The following is a 19,630-nucleotide window of genomic DNA, read 5'->3' as shown; positions in this document are numbered from 1 at the left end:
GTTGAGGATGAACATGAAATAATTGTTGACAGAAATCACTGCTAGTAGGAAGTGTCTTTTCCAGCCCATGGAATTTCTTTTTGCTGTGATGCATTACATGCCTATGAAACATAAATATATAAAGCATGACAAACACACACGCTAGCAGATTTACAAACAAACAGTTTGTGGTTTGGTATTTTGCTGAATTCAGCAAGGGTTTATAGGAATTTCTGGATCCTTAAGCAATTGAATAAAGTGATTTTTAGAAAGCAAATCAATCCATCAATATTACATGGTTCTATTTTGTTTTTCTTGGAGCATATTTAAAATTGTACATTTCAGGTGTCAAGGTTCAGGAGTCAAGTGTTACATATGATAAATTAAGCAAAGGTCAGAGGCTATGCAATGCAGTTTCAGAAGATTGTCTACTTCTGCCTTTGCAGCTCATTCATGCTGAAGTGATGCACTATGGGAATTACTACCAAACTCTGCTCTGCAACATCTGCTCTCCCTAAGTGAGTTAGTGCACGTCAGACATCTTTATGTCAGAATATTGCAGTGATGGATGCAGTCTTCAGAAAATGCTGCATAAAAATCTGGTGTGCCGTTCTGGCCATTAAGTGAAATTACTATTTAAATTAATGGCGCTGTCACAGTTTATCTGTGCAAAGAATGAACGCTGATTAGGGTATTAAGTAATTAGCAATTTATCACACTGGAACAAGGTTGATAATAATTAAAGAAGTAATGGTTTACCAAAGAAACTAGAAAGGGAGTCACTTCTTGTTATGTGAGTGAAATCTTGGCTGAAAAATTTAATTCAGTTAAACAAAGATGAGGTTTGCAGTGAAAGAATACACCCTTGTTTGTTTCAACAGCAAAACAGTCCATTATCAAAATTCTAGTTTGCCTGTCAAAAGTCCCTTGAGGCTGTCTGAGTTCCTTATTAGTATTGAATTGAGTCATTTTCTGCATTAATTCTCTACTTAAAATTGGTAGAATCCTAGGACAGTTTGGAAAAAGGGTGTGAACAGGAAGAAAAATCTGCCTCTTCGAGAGCTAGTGATCACAGTTTCATTGCTATGAATGGAACTTGCCCTGAAAAAAAGTTGAAGTATGAAAGTAATGTCACTGTTTTTAGTCATTTCAGGGCTTGGAATTAAATGTTCTGAATGCTTTAGCAGGATCATACCCTTAAAGAGTAATTTTCATTATGTATGACTTCCTAAAAGAGTTCTGCTGCAATAAATGGCAATGAGAAAAGTGAGGATTTTTGCATGTTTGAAATGCCTATATACTGCAGAAGTTATGTCAAATGCTGACTATTTTGTAGCTGTAAAAGTATATCATAGCCTGATTTTTCATATGATATCCTTCTAGTTGAATTAGTAATAAAATTTATTTCATTGCCAATTGTTAAGGTGTTTGTAGCATTTGATTCAGGGTAAAAAATAACCCCTTTTCTTTAAATGGTATACAGTTCAACACTTGTTATTTCACAGTTGGAGAATAATTCATGTGAATATATAGAAAATTGGACTACTTAGGATGAACTTTTCATTTTAAAATAAAATTATTTTAAAATGAAAGGGGAATTAGTTTTGGCAGCTTATCAATTCCACTATGGAATTGCAAATTATATTTAGATCCTAACTTCTTAAAGAATAATTGTCTGTATTAAGTGACTGGGGCTTCACTGTGGGTATTTGGAAAGTCATCCATTCAGTTCAACATACCTACTACGAACCCCCACTTCAAAACATAAAACATATTGTGAAACGTTCTGGAATGCCAAGATGCACTATTGGAAGACAGCCCATGTGAGGGGAGGTGGGATGAATGAGACCTGACTGGAAAGCACATGAAGAAGCTTTCTCACTTTCTACATTCTACAGGAAATATTCATTAATGGTCAGCCTTCAACCTACTGTGTGCGGTGCCTTGGTATCGGATTTCATAGCAAAGGTCCTTACAGAAGTTCAGCAATGGTGTAAGTTGGTTGTAGGTGACCTTTTTACATTACTCTAATTCTTGATTGTTTTGAGCAGGTCTAGAAGTCAGGACACTTACGTCAGTCACCTCACATTTGAATTTAATCTCGCTTGAACTGCATCCACATAATTCCGGCTGCTGATGGTTTTATGCCAAGCTAGAGTGTATTCTGAGCTTTCTCCTTTCTTTATCTATTTACTTATTTACTTACATTTCGTATTCACATATATTCTTTTTGTTTATTCATTTCAGGGATGTTCTGTTGTGGGCAGGAATATGTGAATATGTCAGATACCATATGCTGCTCAGGTTCCAGTGGTGAGTTTCTAGCTCATGTTAGGAAGAATGACCAAGTGCCAGTAAAATGCTGTGAGACTGAGCTTATTCCAAAGAACGAAGAATGCTGTAATGGAGTTGGATATAATCCTTTGAAATATGTTTGCTCTGACAAGATTTCAGCTGGAATGATGATGAAGGTAATTGATAGAAAATCTCTCAGTAGCTCTGATTTGACGATGGAAAGAGAAATACACTGTTCATAACTATTTTTCTAAAATAGGAATATAAAAACTCTTGTGTGCATTATTCATTTTCACATTACATCCATATTAATACCGAATGAGTTCACCATGATTGATGTTATTGCAATGAATTCTAAAGGAATTAATAATGATTAGCTGCCTCTGTGAAGTGTTGCCCAGCACTTCAGATTAGTACGGTGGCTAAAAGCTGGCATACTAACAAGACTGGCATCTATATCCAGCTTCCGTTCTGCGACCACAGTTCCCGATGCTGTTTCTTAAGTGAAAATTGAAATTGAAATGGCCAGTTCTGAAGTATAAAATTGCTATTACATTTCAATTTGAGCAGGTAGTGTTAGATTGCCTAACCTCTTAAAAAAAAATGAATGGTATTTTGTTGATAGACTTAAACTTGATCCTATAGAAAACCAGTGGCAATTTTGGCATTAGTTTCAACAGTACTAGAGTATGTCCCTGTAAAACTTCCAGCAACAAGAAGAGTATTATATTTTTGGTGCCTTTTATGCCTAATGAATTATATGTTCATTGTAATTCTGTTTTACTGTAAATTAAGCACAATAAAGGCTAATTCCATTTTTCCTAAGAGTGCCCAGTGCCTAGGGGTGTCAGCATGAGACAATTTGACAAAACTTTCAACAGCTGCAAAGTCTTGCAATTGGATTCAATAGAAATCTTAAAGAATTAGCATCTTGGTGGTATTCATAAGCCGTAAGAAAAATGTCAACTGTTGTTACAAATTTTGTGTAAGAAAATGAACATTATAAAAGGATGGAAACCACATTTATATGTGTGTATATTCTTTTATATAAATTTCTATTGACATTTAGAGAGAGGGACAAAAAATGGGTAAGAGAGAAAGAAATAGGGTGGGATATTCTACAGCATGGAAATTAGGTAGATATTGTGGAATTTATCACTAAGGAAAAAACAGACCCTACCCTGCCACATACAGGTGTTCCTGTATCCTTTTTCTTCACCTGTTAATACACAAATATTTCTTCCATCTTCTCCTTTTCATGTCAAGGTTTTCATGTAATTTCATTTACAGACTGAAAAATCTTCTCCCAGAGAAAATTCATGCGTTACGATGAGTCAGCTACTGTTCCTCAATGCATTGTATTAGTAGTTTGTGCAAGGCAAAAAAAATGCTGAGAATAGGTTAATGAATTCTGGTAGATGACATGCTAGATCCATGCCTTAGGTAGAACGTATAAACAAAGGAAGCGCTTTGTATTGCACTTACCTGCAGTAGAAAAGAGATAGCAGTGCTGGCTTTCTGATGTATATAGATTTACTAACATTAAAAGGGCTGATGTTCTGAGACATATTCTGGAGCTACTTTATATGTGAATCCAATCCATCTGCATCCTACATCCTATATTGTTATCTATCACAACGTAATTTTTGTAAAATGGCCAAGTCTAGGAGATTAGCTGAAGTTCATAATCAACAAGTGAACTAATTTCAATAGGTGAATTAAAGAAGCATTAGCTATATTCTGTTTTTCCATTTAAAGTTTGTAGCCTAGTGGGTAGAAATATTTGTAGCCGCAATACATTTCTTCCTGCAACAACCTATCTTTTATGAGAATTATTGCTCTCTAGCTTATGGTTTGGCAAAAAAAATATATATATATTATTCCATGAATTTTAATGGAAACTTGTGGATGTTCAGTGTACATTTCAATTTCTGTGAATTGTTCTTATGAGTCAAATCTCATATCTGCATCAACATTTTCAGAGGTCCTCTTATTGAAGCAGAACTGCTGTTTAGGAATGATGTGATAGAGGACACAATTTATATCACTCGTGGATAGAGTTCTCAGCTTTGACAGCTGCCAAGGAATTTCGCAGACTCCTCTTGTGTGCTTGGCAAGCTGTGTGAGGGGCTGGGAATTTGCTGTGGATTTGCCACAGGATATTGGCCTGTGCAGGAGCAGAATGTTCAGATTCTCAAAACCTGTTCACAGTTGATTATAGACTCTTCTGCTGTCAACAAACCCAGCCATTTGGGCTTCCATTGGTTACCATGTGTGATATTTTCATGCAGTAACACCTTAAAAAAACAAACAAACAAAAAACACATTTATGTTAGCAGGGATTATAAAAGCATTAATGACCAAAGACAGTAGACAGGCCAAAGGCAGAAAGGGTTTCCCATGTGCTAGAACTATCAACATAGTGATGGAAGCATATGTAAAGAAAAGAAGGTGAAATAAATACTAAAACTGTATGTATATTCCTTAGGTAAAAGAAGAATGCAAGGCTAATATCCTTTGCCCTTTATCTACGGAGGCAACAGCACATTGTGGAAGGTGTGACTTTGATGCCAGGGAGAATATCTGTGCATGGATAAAAGGTTCACAGAGATCTACAGAGAAGGAGATGCAGGAAGGTGTGTGTCCAGCTGAAGAGGAGATTGTCTACGCAGGAAGTCCAAATCAGTATTCATTTACAGGTAAGGAAAAGTAGCATATCACACTGGTGGTTTAATTCACTCCAGAGAAAAAGATGTCCTGAATGCTATCAAATATTCTAATTAAATGTGAAACGATTGTACTGAAGTACCATTCTTTAAGAATTAATCTGCAAATCAGGATAGTATCTTAAGGGAAATTAAATGAGCGGCAAGGAGCTCAATGAACACGTAGGATCTAAACCTGCTTTCACAAAAGTTCATAGAAGTACTGCTATATCAGAAAATGGCCATGACTAAAGGAACAACTTCCAAATCTATCTGTCTTTAAACACAGAAATTGTCCCATAGGCACACGGAAAAAAAAAAAAACCAACAAAAACAATCAAAACAACAACAACCACAAAGCAAAACAAAAGATGAGCTGATTTGTATTTTGAAAAGATTGAGATGATCCATATCTAATTTTTTGGGTTTTTTTCCTAGATCTGAACCTCACACCTTTTGTCACATATGAGTACAGAGTGGCTGCTTGGAATAGCTATGGAAGAGGCTTCAGTGAAATTACCAGAGCTGTCACTAAGCAAGATGTGCCACAGGGTGTAAGTCCACCAAAATGGACCAAAGTGGACAATAGGGAAGACATGATACTTCTAAACTGGGAAGAACCACTTCAACCAAATGGTATTGATACATGTTAAAAAAACAATATGTTCTATTGGTCAGCTGACAGTGCTCAAGAATAACAAAATGTTTCCTAACTAGTCACTGACACTGAAAAATATGTATTCCTAAACTCTGCAAGAGGAATTTGCCCTAGGTTGAGATACTTTCCATAACAAGTAGGAGTAGGCTCTAACTTCACAGAAGACAGCTTATGATGTTCAAACAGTGAGAAAACTTGGAATAGCTCTCAGTTAAAATTGTTAAATACTGAGATGTTAATGTAGGTAGCTGGTAATGGATGTTGACCGTTCAATCAGGTCAGTTGTCTGTTGCAGTTCTTGCCTAGAGATTTCATTTAATATTTTGTGTATGCAGAACAGGTTATTATAGTATACCTATCACAAAGGATTTCTTGTCTAACTAAAGGGAAAACTTTCTTTCTGCAATAGGTCTTATTATTCACTATATCATTCTCCGAAATGGAATTGAACGTTTTAGAGGAACAGAGACAAGCTTCACAGACACCAGTGGTGTCCAGCCATATCAAGAATATTCATACCAGCTGCGAGCCTGCACTGTTGCTGGCTGCACAGACAGCAACAAGGTTAGTAAATCGGTCTTTATGGAACTGGTGCCAGAATTTTATCAGCCAGCATAGTAACATAAAAATGCTTTTGGAAAGGTGTAATTTGAAGACATGATGATTATTGAGTAAGCAAGTGAAAAACATCAATAATCTTATTTGGATTCAACTACTGACAGGTGATTATATGGTACCTAAGGCTGATACAAGAAAACAGAAGAAGAAAGCAGTATCTCAGACTTGGCAAAGCTTAAATTGCACTGTAGGAACTAATGTTTGTTAAGGAGAAGTCTGTACATGTTAGAATAGAGTAAGGAATATTAAAATGCACTTTTCTAAACACTGAAATTAAATCTTTGCTTCTCACTAGGGGGTCTATAGCCACTTCTTCCTTGGTATTTCTTAGCTTATCTGCTTTATTTCTACTCTACCAATTTGTTCAAGAGCCTTCTTATTCACAGTCTTCTTCCACTATATTACGCTTCACTGGCTTTCCATGTCTGCACCTGCTTCAGGCTTTACAGTCCCTTTGTGTCCAACCAGCCTCTACTTCAGTTTTAAGCAACCTGAATCTCTTCCCTCCCTTTGTCACTGCTTCTTTTCCATTTGTATCACTTTAAATCATGGGTGCCGTTCACCATCATTACTGTTTAACCAACTCTAGTTTCTATTCTGCCAAGTGCCAACCTTATTTATCAAAACTATTTCTTAAGTGACCTTTTTCACAATATACTTTCTCAGGCTGCAAATGTAAGGTCTGTGGGGTGGGGATGGGGAATAATGGTTGTATTTTGTAATTGTAATATCTAAGGGATTGAAAGATTTAGGTTTGTTTCAAGTGTTCAAATGTTTTTCTAATTGGTGTAGATGTCAGTCAAAAATATAAGAAACACGGGTACAGAAGGATGGAGGTAGATGCACAGTCCTGCACACACAGTTATGGTCAGGGAGCTATGTAGGCACAGATACTGCAACCATTGGCCTGAGCTAATAATTCCTGCTTATTGCTCTTGCCTGTAATTAAGGAGTTTAGTGTTACAAACACCGAAGTTTGCAAGTAGGGACTGATTCCAACAAATGCACTAAGACAATATATTATAGAGGGCACATTTTATATTTACAGCATAATATGAATAATTTATGATGGTAATAACAGAAAAAAGAAAAGTGATTCTCAAAGAGAAAAAGATCTGACTCACTTATTAAACCAATGTAATTTGAAAATGCCTCTGTAGAGAAGGTAGATATGTGTCAATAGAAAATTAGCCTTTTCCTTCTTTTTTGGTGATTTTGTGGTTGGGTTTTTTTTTCTGGTTGGTTGGGGTTTTGTTTTGGTTTTTTTTTGTTGGGTTGAGGGGATTTTTGTTGTTGGTTTTGTTGTGGGGATTTTGTTCGGTTTTGCCTGAGTTTGTTTTGGTTTGCTGGTTTGTTTGGGTTTTTTTTTTTTTTTTGTTTGGTTGGTTTTGGGGTTTTTTTTCTGTAGAAAGAGCTTAACAAGTGAAAGTTGTTCTATGTTTTAAGATTTTTTGTTTCCTTACAAATACTTGGACTCGATGATCTTTGAGGTCTCTTCCAACCTTAGTGATACTGTGATACTGTGAAATATATGGAGTTGCAAATAGAGTTCAAGTTGCATGGGATATACGGAGACTTAGCCCCATGTTTACTGGTGCTTAAAATATATGAAATCAGGCAGTTAAAATGCAGAGACACTGACAAACCATATGGAAGAGAGTTATCAAAAGTTTTCAAGCAGTACAGTTTTTGTTGCTTCACCCTGTACTATACACTGCAGCTAAAATGTGGTGAGCCTGTTGTGATAAATTGTAGATATAGACTTATGCAATGCATTCAAGGTCAGATTGCGTTGTGAAAAAGGAGGAAAAAAGTAACTAGTTCTCCAGGCCCTTGGTAATGATATGCCAGCCCAAACAACATTTTAAAACAAAAGTGACATTCTCATTGATCATGGTATCTAGTGTACTATTACATTAAATTGCCATTTAATTCATATGTCTTCAGGTAGTTGCAGTCACTGTCCAAGGAGTCCCAGAGAGTGTTCAGCCACCAGACATCAGTGCTTTGAACTCAACAGCATTACAGTTGAGCTGGATTGCACCCAAGAAACCAAATGGTATCATCAGAGAGTACCAGATCACTCAAGTAGGGGAAGGACTTATATACACTGATGCTGCAGGCAGAATGCAGCACACAGTATCAGGTAAGGAGACAGAGCTCCCTGACAGACTAATGTCCTCCTGCCATTAAGATATAAGAGTATTAACCTATGAAAAATGCTAGTCAGTGACTTTTAAATCCTCAGTCCTGTGCACAGTTTATAATGCTTTGTCATTACATTACATACCTTGAGTATCTTTTTTTTTCAACCTCTTTCACTTCTGGCTGCTGTTTGTTAAAATATTAATAGATTTAATTTCAGAAATTTAAAATAAATCTACCCAGCACAATTCAAGATGCATACTTTGTGGTGGGCTTGAGGTCTCAGATATTCTGTGTAGGCTCGCCACAGATTCAACTCTTTCTTTTACCCTCATTAAGGCGCAGTAACATAGCTGAAGGCATTAGTGCTGCTCTGAATGTGCAGCAGCTTAGGAAAGCGAAGGACCCAGTACTTGTGCCTGAGATAATAAAAAGGAAAACAGCAAGGGAAAGATCCTGGACACTGTTTATAATATTGCTTACAGCCATTTTCTAAATACTTAGTGAAATTTCATTAATGTGTTTGTGCATCCGAAAGAAGCTTTAATCAAGGGATTTTGGAGGAAGATTTTACTCAGATATCAAGTTAATTATTTCCACTTTTTTCTTTCTTTTTTAATTTATTTTTCTAAAATATTTGAACATTATCCTGACAATATGCACAATTATTTTTAGAAATGTTTCTGTTGAAGACAAAATGGGAATGCAAGCTGTCTGGGATATCTTTTTTTTCTCTTTGACCATGGGTGGTTCATCAAATTATTGTATCTGTGATTTTTAGGAATCCATAACTACATTTTTGGTTTTTTCCTGCTCAAGTAGGAAACTTAGAGATTCATGTGTTAAGCATGTGATAGCCACCCAAAGGACATAAAATTTATACATCATATATGGCAATCCCAACCACCCCTTAAAGCATGAGTCCTGAGTCCAAGTGGATCCTTTAATGCTTTCAAAGAATTCATCCTTGCTGTCGTCATTCACAGAGGAGCAAAGGATTGCTCTTATTTAACACTATCATGCTCAAATGTGAAATATGTGTATATTATGTCTATCTCCATATTCAATGCTTCTGGACATGAGATATAACTAGAGTGTGGCAGATGGTGGCACACCTTTTAGAATTGCTGTTTTGAGTTTATACTTATAAAGAGCCCCTATCAACACTGAATGATTTATCAAACCCACAGAAAAATACTGTACATGCTCCTATTGTCCTTCCCAAAAGGCAGACATACTTCCAGAGTAACTGAGGCTTTAATGCAAACAATATTGGTTTTCTTACCAGTTGGGAGGGGAAATGAAATTACCCCCTAAAAACCAAGGATTTTTTGTCCTTTTGTGTGCCAGTTCCATTAAGCCACTGTTCAATGTTGCCGTGTAAAGCCAGCAATGAAATAAGTGATTGTTCCTCATGACAGACATAATCAAATCTTACGCTGTTTTCTGCCAGAGCTTCCTTGGGTAATAAGGTGCAATTCATGGCAGTGATATAACAATGTGGATAATTATTGCTCTCTAAATTAAAAGAATAAGATAAGCCAATCAAATTTATTTCATACATAATCTCAAATGTTTGAACTGTTGCCTTATTCTCTGCATAAGTATGCTTTGATTATCCCATCTTCCTTTTTTTGTTCTTTTTTCTTTTCTTTTTTCCAGATCTGTTTGCTTTTCCCTGAGCAACAGTTGAGCATTAATGGAGCTGTAGTATTAGTATTTCTTGAGACTTTGAATCTAGGGTCTTGCAAATAGCAGACAAGAAGGCTAGCACCTTGACACTGCACCATTGTCTTGTTGCTTATTTTTAATTACATCAAAGCTTTGGAAACATGATCCCACAAATGCTTTGTGGGAATAGTGGTGAATGTGCTCATCATGTGAAATCCATAAATTGCTTATAATCCTCTCAAGATGTTAAAAAAAGCATTAAGTAATTGAAGACAGGAAGTCCTCAGTTAATTATTTAGAGGTGTTATCAATGCTTTAAGCAAACTGAAGCATTTTCTGCTATCTCACTGAGTTGAATGCCATTGGGAGCTAGGGGCAGCAGCCATCATCTTCTCATATTCTCTAATGCAAACAGCACATGGCAGCTTGTCAATAAAAGACCTTTTTATATCATTTATTACTGAACACTTCCACTGCCCTGTACAGAACTATTTGGATGACAGTTATGGCATTGTTTCACTTTGTGTTACTACTACTTTACAAATGGGCCTGATAACGCTTTGCAGTAGGGGCTAGGCACAGGGCAAGAGTGCGGAAAATAATTAGGGTAATTGTAAAAGAAAGCTGAGAGTGCCCTCTTCAGCTGCAGCAGGTGGCTTTATAACAAAAGGTCATTCCCAGCTCCTCCTTTTTGATACACTCATGACAACATCCCAAGTAAAAGGCTTTTTCAAGAATTTATAGGATCAACCATCTTGAGTTAAAGTCAAACAAGATAAAGTGAAGGAAAGAAATAGTTTATGACACTGGAGTTTGAAATTCTTTCAGATCAACATATTCTCCATTTCAGAGTGGTGTAAACTAAAGAGATACAGAAATGCTGTCACTGGTCATCTCCATGCAGCAGTGAATCATTAGCAATATTCATCTAAAGGAAACTCTTGGAGTTGAAGGTTTTGTGTGAGGCTGTGGTCAGCACTCTGACATCCTCCTGAGTAAAATTCCCATGACAGGGCCCAGGAGCACTGTCCTGGGAGCTAATTACTGACCTTGCTGGAGCCATGGCCACAAATGGAGACAAACAGTATCAGAAGAAATTGATTTGGCTAATAGAACAGTGCATTCTTTAAAAAAAAAAAAACCACAAACCGCTAAAAAACAACACACACAGAGGAAAAAACCCCACCCAACAACAAACACCAGCACTTTTCCACAGCCTTTTAGCAAATGACAAATGCTGCGATCACAGAATAGACTGCTAAATTAAGAAATAATTTAACCCCCCCCACAATAATAGACAAAAAAAATAAAAAAAGAAATATCCTCTAGGGAAAAATCAAGTAAAGAAATTGGAAAAGCAAAATGCTATTTATGTTTCAAGATTACCTTACTCGATATTTTTATTATTAATCACATATGTTGATGTGCAGAGAGTTTTCCAAAGCATGCATAAGACAAGGTGTTAAATGCAAACCTTTAATAATCTAGATAAGAATCTGCTGTGACTGCTCCATGTATGACTAGAGGTTTCAGGTATCAGAATTTCACTAATAAATTTAGCGAAATCATGTGCTCCTCTTTTTTTTAATGCTCATTTTTCTCTTTAAAGTGTAGTTGTAAATGAGTATTGCTTTATTATGCATGTTTCCTTTAAAAGTGAACATGACTCCCTTTAGGGGAATTCAAGTAATTTGTTGCCACAGTAATCTTTTCTATCCTGAAATGTTAAATACTTGGCTTTCCTCCATGCCTTTGCCTCTCTCTAGTCTTCAACTGTCATTTTCTCCCTTTCTACTTTTATACTCAATGTTCAGATGATTTTTCTTCTCTTCCAGCTTATGATTAGGTTACAGCCAGGGCTGTCCCTCTGAGTCATCTCTTTATTTTCTCTCCTTCACGTCTTGTTCAATTTGTAAGCAGCCTGCGTGTCTTCCATTCAGTATTTTACCTTTCTACATAATTGTTGCTTATTCTTTCTCTCTCTGTATTTGTATTATATTTCAATTAAAATATCTTCCTGCTGGCTATAAGCAAGGATTTGTTTATAAACTAAGATCTTGCCTGGACTTTTTTTTCTTGTCACAGAATTACATTGTTCTTGAAGTAATTACAGTTGGGCGCATGAGCTACATCAAAAGTACATTATTAAGGTCACAAAGCCATGCACTTGAAAAGTGATTTATATAATATGTACGAATTGACCTGTATGAGCCCAATTCAGCCTCTCTCACACAGGCACTCTGTGTTACACAGTAAAGTAGACATTTGTACAAAAGAAAAAAGGCTCCTGTATGTAGGTCTGCTGGCACAGTTCATTCATGTTTGCTAGGTTCATTCTTTCTGGGATCTAGGTGTAGATGGGTCTAATTCTGCATCTGCCCAGAGCTAAATTTCCTTTCTGAAAGAATCAGGGAGGCACAAGCCCAAAGTTCATGTGAACGTGGAGCACAGGGAGGAGGCAAGAGGGATAGTAGCACTGGCTGCCAAAAGGAAAAAGGAAAAGGGGCAGTTTCCTGGGAGGTTGGCCAAGCAGCAGCAAGCAGGACAGCCTTGCTGCACCAATGCACTCCCACATCACCTCTCTGTGGAGCTGCTGCCAGCTGCTCCACGTGCCTTCCCTCATCCCTGTCCACGGTCCTAGGATCTCATTTCAGCCCAGCCTGCTGTCCTCAATTCCTGCTCGCAGCCATGGAGGCTGTCTGGTCCAACTCATGTTCCAGACCAGACCCCTCCATAAGGAAGTACTCCTAGCCTTCTTGCAGTGATGGGATGGCACTGGAATGTTTCATGAAACCTGTGGGATGCTGAATTAGAAAGCTAAAACAAGTGTGGGGCAGCATGGAAGAAAAACTGCATCTGGATCAAGGCTGTTGGCTTCTGTCATCCAGGGCATTCATATGTATGCAGGGAGGAGGGCACATCTCAAGTCATCACAGCTTGCATGACAGTGATGTCTTTCTTTTCTGGAGCCCTGCCTGAGACCTGGTGCTTGAACTTCCTGAGCTTTTGGAGATGCTTGAATACATAAAGTTTTGTGTGACACCTGATACTCTGACAGCCAGATCTCAAACATCCTAAATGGCCTCCTGGCCAGTCCAGGATGCTTTTCCTTTCTCTCAGTCTCTTTGAGGCAGATTCGTGTTTCTGAGAGAAATGAATCTTTCATTTTGTGGGCTTTTTGTTTGTTTGTTTAGGGGTTTTGTTGTTGGTGATGATGGGTTGGGTTGTTTTGGGTTTGTTTGGTTTTTTTTGATTGATAGGTTGGGGGCTTTTGTTCTTTGCTTCTTGTTCTTGTACTGTATGTCCTGTTTGCTTTCTGGAACAGGATTTTCTAAAATGCATTTTGAGCTGTTAACAAGAAGATCCTTGAAAACGTGCAAAAGAGAAATTTTCAGTAGCTGTGTCTGGTAATATACATTTTGAGATTATCTTGAGAAATACTGGCGTATGGTCTGTGAGGCAGTCCGATCAGCAGTTAAAACTGAGCTCTGCAGTGGCCAAGATAGGCTCACAGAGGTCTGCATCTTTAATAATTTAACTGGAAAGCTTTAATAGGTGTACCGAAATGACTGTTTGAAAAGCTTAGTATATTGGTTAAATTTTGGGAGTCCTAAAGTCAAATTCTTAAGCTGCGGGCAACTTTTTATCAAATCTGAAGTCATTGACACAGCACAAGGATGTTTGAAATTTCCCAGGGAAAACATTATATTCTCTTTTAGTCTGACACAAGGATATCCAGCATAGAAGGTTTGAGCTGGAAAAAAAAAAAAAAATTAAAAAAAATATGCAGGCAACTAAAATTATTGTCTTGTTAAGGGGAGGGCTTAGTTATCTGTCCTGCTTCTAACTGCTTTAGAGGAATCATACTAAAACCTTGTGACAAATAGGAAAAAAAAATAGGATGAAAAAGTTGAACAAAAAGAAGTTGGGAAGAGGGCAGGAAGAGAGTATCTATGGAGTTGTTTGCAATGTAGTGGGGGTCAGTCTCTAGTATCAGGCAATAGGATGAGAGGAAATTACTTGAAATTGTGCTGGGGTGGTTTAGATTGGATATTAGGAAAAAAATCCTTACAGAAAGAGCGGTCAGGCATTGGAACAGGCTGCCCAGAGAGGTGGTGGAGTCACCGTCCCTGGAGGCACTGGATGGCACTTCGGGACATGGGTAATGGCCGCTCCGGCCCATGGTGGGACTCAATGATCTTAGAGGCCTTTTCCAACCAAAACAAGTCTGTGATTCTGTAGTGGGAAATGCTCAAGTAAGAGCAAGGTTTTCTTTCTTATTGTCACATTTGCAATAAATTTTCTATTGTCATTTGTAATAATTTTTCAAAACATTATAAGCTCATCAGCTTTTGAATTCCAAAACTGTAAGCAATTGTATTTCCAGGTACTTTGCTTTGAAAGTCTAGGGCTGTTACCACTGATGAAGATTATGTCTGTACCCACAATATTTAGGTGCTTTCAAGTTAATTTTTAACCGTTTTGTTCAGGCAGAAGCATAGATTTTGGTGTTGTTCAGATATAAAAATGGTTTGCATTTTATGCTTGCCATGGGTAAAAGTTAACTCTAAGTCCTGTAAAATTCTATGTAGTGATAAAATTCTTTGGGATACCTGATGTCAACATCTCAGGCTAACCTCTGTTTGTTATTTCTAGGTCTGCAGCCATACACTAATTACACCTTCATGCTTAGTGCATGCACATCTGCTGGATGTGCTTCTAGCCAACCACTTTCAGGTCAAACTTTACAAGCTGCTCCTCACGGTAAGGAAGAAAGAACTGCAAAGAGATGGTCATATGGGCTTGTATTTTATGATGGTTTTACAAGGTGCAAAACTCTACTATCATCCATCAAGCTATCACGTATAAATTTACACAAGAGAATCCATCTCCCTTGGAATATTTGTATCTTAACACATGCTATACTGCCTGCCTGGCACTGCATTCCTACTTTCTTTTTGAGACAGTTTCCCCAAGTTCATCTTTAAGTTAGTACTGTTAGAAATTAGCAGGTGCATATTTTTTAAAACACAGATAAATAGGCACAGACAAATGGGCACATAAAGACTGCAGCCTTTGGCCTTGTCCTCCATTCATCTGTGCCTTGTCTAGTTGGTTGCATTTGATATAGGTTAAATACAGGAAGTGCATTAAATTCTGTCATTCTCTCTGGAAACATTTTCTGCTTTCACTGCATCACTGAAAAAACCAGCACAAACTGTAGGAAAAGGAAAAAAAAAATAAACCTTTGTGTTTCTGTCATAAAATTATAATATTGTCATTGTGATGTTCATAGGGGTATGGCCAAATCCTCATCATATCATAGTCAGCTCAACAGAAGTGGAAATCTACTGGAGTGAACCAAAGAAACCAAATGGAATCATTACTCAGTATCAATTATTTCGTGATGACGAACAGATTTTTCTGGGTGGCAGTACAGACCTGAATTTCACAGATGTTAACCTGCAACCTAACAGTAGGTAAGGCATGTTAAAGACCTCTGGTAATATGTGAAAGGTGTACCAAATATATGTATATGTGTGTGTGTGTTTGTGAAATAAGTTACTCTTTTAACAAAAGGAAAACTTAAGGTAGTACTTAATTACTGAAAAATTGATAGAACGCTTTTTCCAAATGTTGGAAAGCCTTAATCAAAAGATTTCTCTTTTCCCTTTCCTGAGAATGGGTGATTCTGATTCAAAGATGGGGAGACATATTTTTTTTTTTCCTTGGGAGGTTGTTGGTGGCTCATTGGTGATTATCCTTAGAAAACTTTCAATCTTTATATGGAAGACAGCGTTGTCCATGGTTTATAATTTTTCTGTGCATATTGAACGCACTGGCTCAAAGTAGCAGCTGCTAACATTTATATAGAGAGGCTGTTCTGAAAATCTTTTTGACAATTTGTGTCAGTACTTCTCTCATGCTAACTTGAATTTTGGTATTAAAATTATTCTCATGTTAAGTTACAGTTACTTTCCTCACATTAGGAAAACCTAGAGGTGAAAATCTTCACTAATGCGGTATTTCTAATACACAAAGTATAGAGTGTAGTCTATTTGCTTTAAATTGGTGAAAATGCAAATGTTCTATTACTGATATGCCTAAAGCCTCTAACAGTAGTGTCTACTGATCTTTTTTGTGTTTGTGCAGATATGTTTACCAGCTGGAAGCCAGCACTTGGGGCGGCAGCAACATTAGTGATAAATATGTTATACAAACACCAGTAGGAACGCCAGAGAAAATTCGTGTCCCATATAATGTCACAGTAATTGATGCATACTCTATATTTCTCGCTTGGGACGTGCCAGGTAAAAATGTATTTTTATGTAGTACTTTCTAGCAAATTGAAAGGCTGGAAAAATTAGTATATTCAGGCAGGCAGCAGAATCATTCTGTTAATTTTATTCTTCAGATTTGGCTTTAGTGTTTGTGTGACTTAAATGACCGGTATATAAAGCTGCTGTTTCCCAGAGATATATTAATACTATTGACCTACATTCTTGACATGAGTATTGTGAGGATTAGCTGATCAAAACTTTGTATGTTAATTTGAAATTGTGAACTATTATTGAGTGTGAGTATAAAGGGGGGAAAAAATAACCCAGACAATTACACTGAAAAGAAGTTCCCCATTCTGTGCAGACTAACCTGAGCTGTCGACAGTGAAATCTGACATCCTTTTTGGTTGACGTTGACTTGATAGCTATCACAGCAATTGCAATGTCTAGTTGTCCTGCGGGTGTGCAATGTTAAGTTCTTTTAACAAAAGATGTAAGTGTGTGACACAGAGGTCCTGTGCTATCTTTGACCTGATTGAGCAAATTTTGTTTGCCAGAGCGCCATAGTGTTACGTGGACAGCAGGGTGGGTCAACAAAGGTCCAGAAATATTTTTACCTGTTATTCTTCTCCTGAATGTCACCAGGTTGTCTTGGCCTGCTGCAGAGGTAGGCTAGGAAGGAGTAACTGAAAAAATGGCATGTTGTTATTTAAGAGACAGTGCTCTATTTCATTAATACATATCATAGCCTCAGTGATTGGTGTACTTCACTGATGTTGTGAAACTATATGGTGTAGTTATTGTGAGACAACGAGAGCATTCTAAATGGCCAATTCTTTGTCTCGTGTAGTTTGTCTCCAGGAAAGTGTTTTTCCAGTTTCTTGATACTGTTCTTTTTCAGTTGAAATTAGGCCATTTTTTTAAAGAAACATTGCATTTGCATGTTCCAATAACTACAGTATGTGTTTTGTCAATGAACTCAGGGAAGTATTTGACAAACTCTCTTCCTAATTATTTAAGATGTTCTCTCCTTGCGTAGCAGTCACAGTAGAGTCAACTGGCATTAAAAAAAAATAATAAAAAAGTCACCTAGAAAGAATATTTTGCCTTCAAGCCTGGGATTGCAAGTACTGTGGCAGTGCTTAGCAGCATTCACCCTACCCATTTAGGCAATGATTAATAAATCTATAATACCCTGAGCTGTCAATCTTTTAGTTTTCAGAAGCACAAAATCCATTATAGAAATGCTATAATATATGAAAAAGATTAAAATCTTAAATTAAACTTTTCCCCCTACTGCCTGAAAGGATTTAGAACCCAGCAGAAGGCAGGTGAATTCGAATGGCATATAATCTACAGTTGGCTTTATAGGAAAGTGACTCATGCTGTATTACAGTTTTGATAATAAGTATAATTTGAACTATAAAATATTTAGCAACATTATAAATAGATTTAAAGCATAGGCTTGTGAAAAGTGGGGTGTTTCCCAGAAAAGCTTGTCCTTGTTCTAGGTATTTTCTTATCCTGCTGCTCAAATTCCTGTTACTCACAGAAGGTTACAACCCTGTAAAGAGAATTGGGTTCAGTGTAGTACGTTTGGTTGTGCTGCAATTAAGATTTTGCATACAAAAGTTCACATATTCCTGAAACCACCCAATCACAGGAGTCAGAAGGTGGCTGGACTCGGGCTCTATAGCAGTTGCAGGGTTTTATTCACACGGATGTTTGAATCATTCTCCTCGCGCAAGTGAATGCACATGTCCCTCTTCCCAGGTGCTGGGGCTCACCTTGAACACTCATCTCACTTTAATCTATATTTGCTCACTCAGTCCCTTCCTCTCTGCCTTCTTGTTGTGGGGCCAATTATTTAAGTTTTCAACTATGAATCACAGAATCATAAAAGCATTTCAACTGGAAAAGACCTTTAAGATCACTAAGTCCCATCATCCTCTGACTCTACTATGTCTGGTGCTAAACCATGTCCCTTAGCACCACATCTATGCATCTTTTAAACCCCTCCAGGGATGGGAAATCAACCACAGCTCTGGGGACACCTGTTCCAGTGTTTGAGAATCCTTTTAGCAACAAAGTTTCTCCTAATATCCAATCTAAACCTCCCCTGGTGCAACTTGATGTAATTTTCTCTCATTCTATCACGTTACCAACACCCACCTCACTACAACCTTCTTTCATGAAGTTGGAGAGCACAGTAAGGGCTCCCCTCAGTCTCCTTTTCTGCACACTAAACAACCCTAGTTTCCTCAGCCACTCTGGTCATTTTGCCTGCCAACTCATCTTTTGACACATGGGGACAGCCTGTTCCCGCACCGTTAAGACTTTATTCTTGAAGAACATCTGGCCTGTGTGGACTCCTTGGTCCTCAGGAATGCCTCCCAAGGGACTCTCTTGCCCAGTATCTGTAACAGGCCAAAGTCTGCCTTCTGGAAGTCCAAGGTGGCAGTTATTCTGACCCCCCTTCACTGTCACCATCATTAAGCTCAAAAAATCAAAACAGTCCCTGACATACAGAGCCACCCTGATGCTGTTCCTTCCTTATTCATCTCTTCTGAAGAGTTTGTTGCCAATGATTGAAGCAGTCAACTTGTGTGAGACAGTCCCACCACATTTCTTTGGTGGCCACAGAATAAAGGATTGTTTTTCATACGGTGCCCCTGTTGGGTAGACAGGAACGGAAAACTTGCTGTTCTTTTTGTTACGGCACCTCAGGTTCACTACCTGATCTTACTGTCTGATGGGGAGTACTAACAGCAGAGAAATGCTATGAAATGCAACTAATGCTACTAAAAGAAACCCCATGTGCAGAAGCATAGGTATATACAGAAGATAGCAAATTAATTCTTGACCCTTCATAATCCTGCTTCATCCTCATTCTGAGACTTTTGTGCTCCCGGTGATTTTTCTCCCAAGAAGAAGACTTCCAGGAGCATGCAGGTGGAGATTTATTTTGGAGTTTCTGATCTCCTGGAATAATATGCATCCTCTTAATATGTCCTGCGCATGCAGACATTTGGGGCCACAGACATCTCCAGTTTGGTAGGATTAACTTCCAGACACTACAGCTTTTAATCCTTATTTATGTTCTTGTTCATGGAGAAAATTTCTTTTTCTGATCTACTCTTTTTTTCTGCATATTAATCCTTTTTTCACAAGTCTATATTGAGATAATAGAAGTTTTCCCTTATAAACCTAGAATGCAGTGTTTGTTATAACAATTGTCAGGCTTGGCAGTCACTCTTGGACAAGATGCTTCTTTTAAT

The 19,630-nt window shown here is 37.6% G+C and overlaps 1 protein-coding gene across 1 annotated transcript in view; it reads left to right on the top strand.

Annotated features, from left to right (window-relative positions):
- USH2A (usherin) overlaps positions 1–19,630 on the top strand; it is a 378,576-nt gene that overhangs the window by 295,933 nt on the left and 63,013 nt on the right. The window contains exons 50-57 of the mRNA XM_068153470.1: positions 2,227–2,450; positions 4,763–4,973; positions 5,418–5,615; positions 6,047–6,201; positions 8,203–8,401; positions 14,728–14,835; positions 15,368–15,551; positions 16,225–16,382. Of these exons, the coding sequence (XP_068009571.1) occupies positions 2,227–2,450; positions 4,763–4,973; positions 5,418–5,615; positions 6,047–6,201; positions 8,203–8,401; positions 14,728–14,835; positions 15,368–15,551; positions 16,225–16,382 (1,437 nt within the window). The remainder of the gene's footprint in view (positions 1–2,226; positions 2,451–4,762; positions 4,974–5,417; positions 5,616–6,046; positions 6,202–8,202; positions 8,402–14,727; positions 14,836–15,367; positions 15,552–16,224; positions 16,383–19,630) is intronic.

The sequence above is a fragment of the Melanerpes formicivorus genome, unplaced genomic scaffold (genome assembly GCF_026170545.1).
Source record: "Melanerpes formicivorus ecotype bairdi unplaced genomic scaffold, bMelFor1.0.p_v2 SCAF_26, whole genome shotgun sequence".
Lineage (NCBI taxonomy): Eukaryota > Metazoa > Chordata > Aves > Piciformes > Picidae > Melanerpes > Melanerpes formicivorus.
This window is presented reverse-complemented; position numbering and strand designations above follow the sequence as displayed.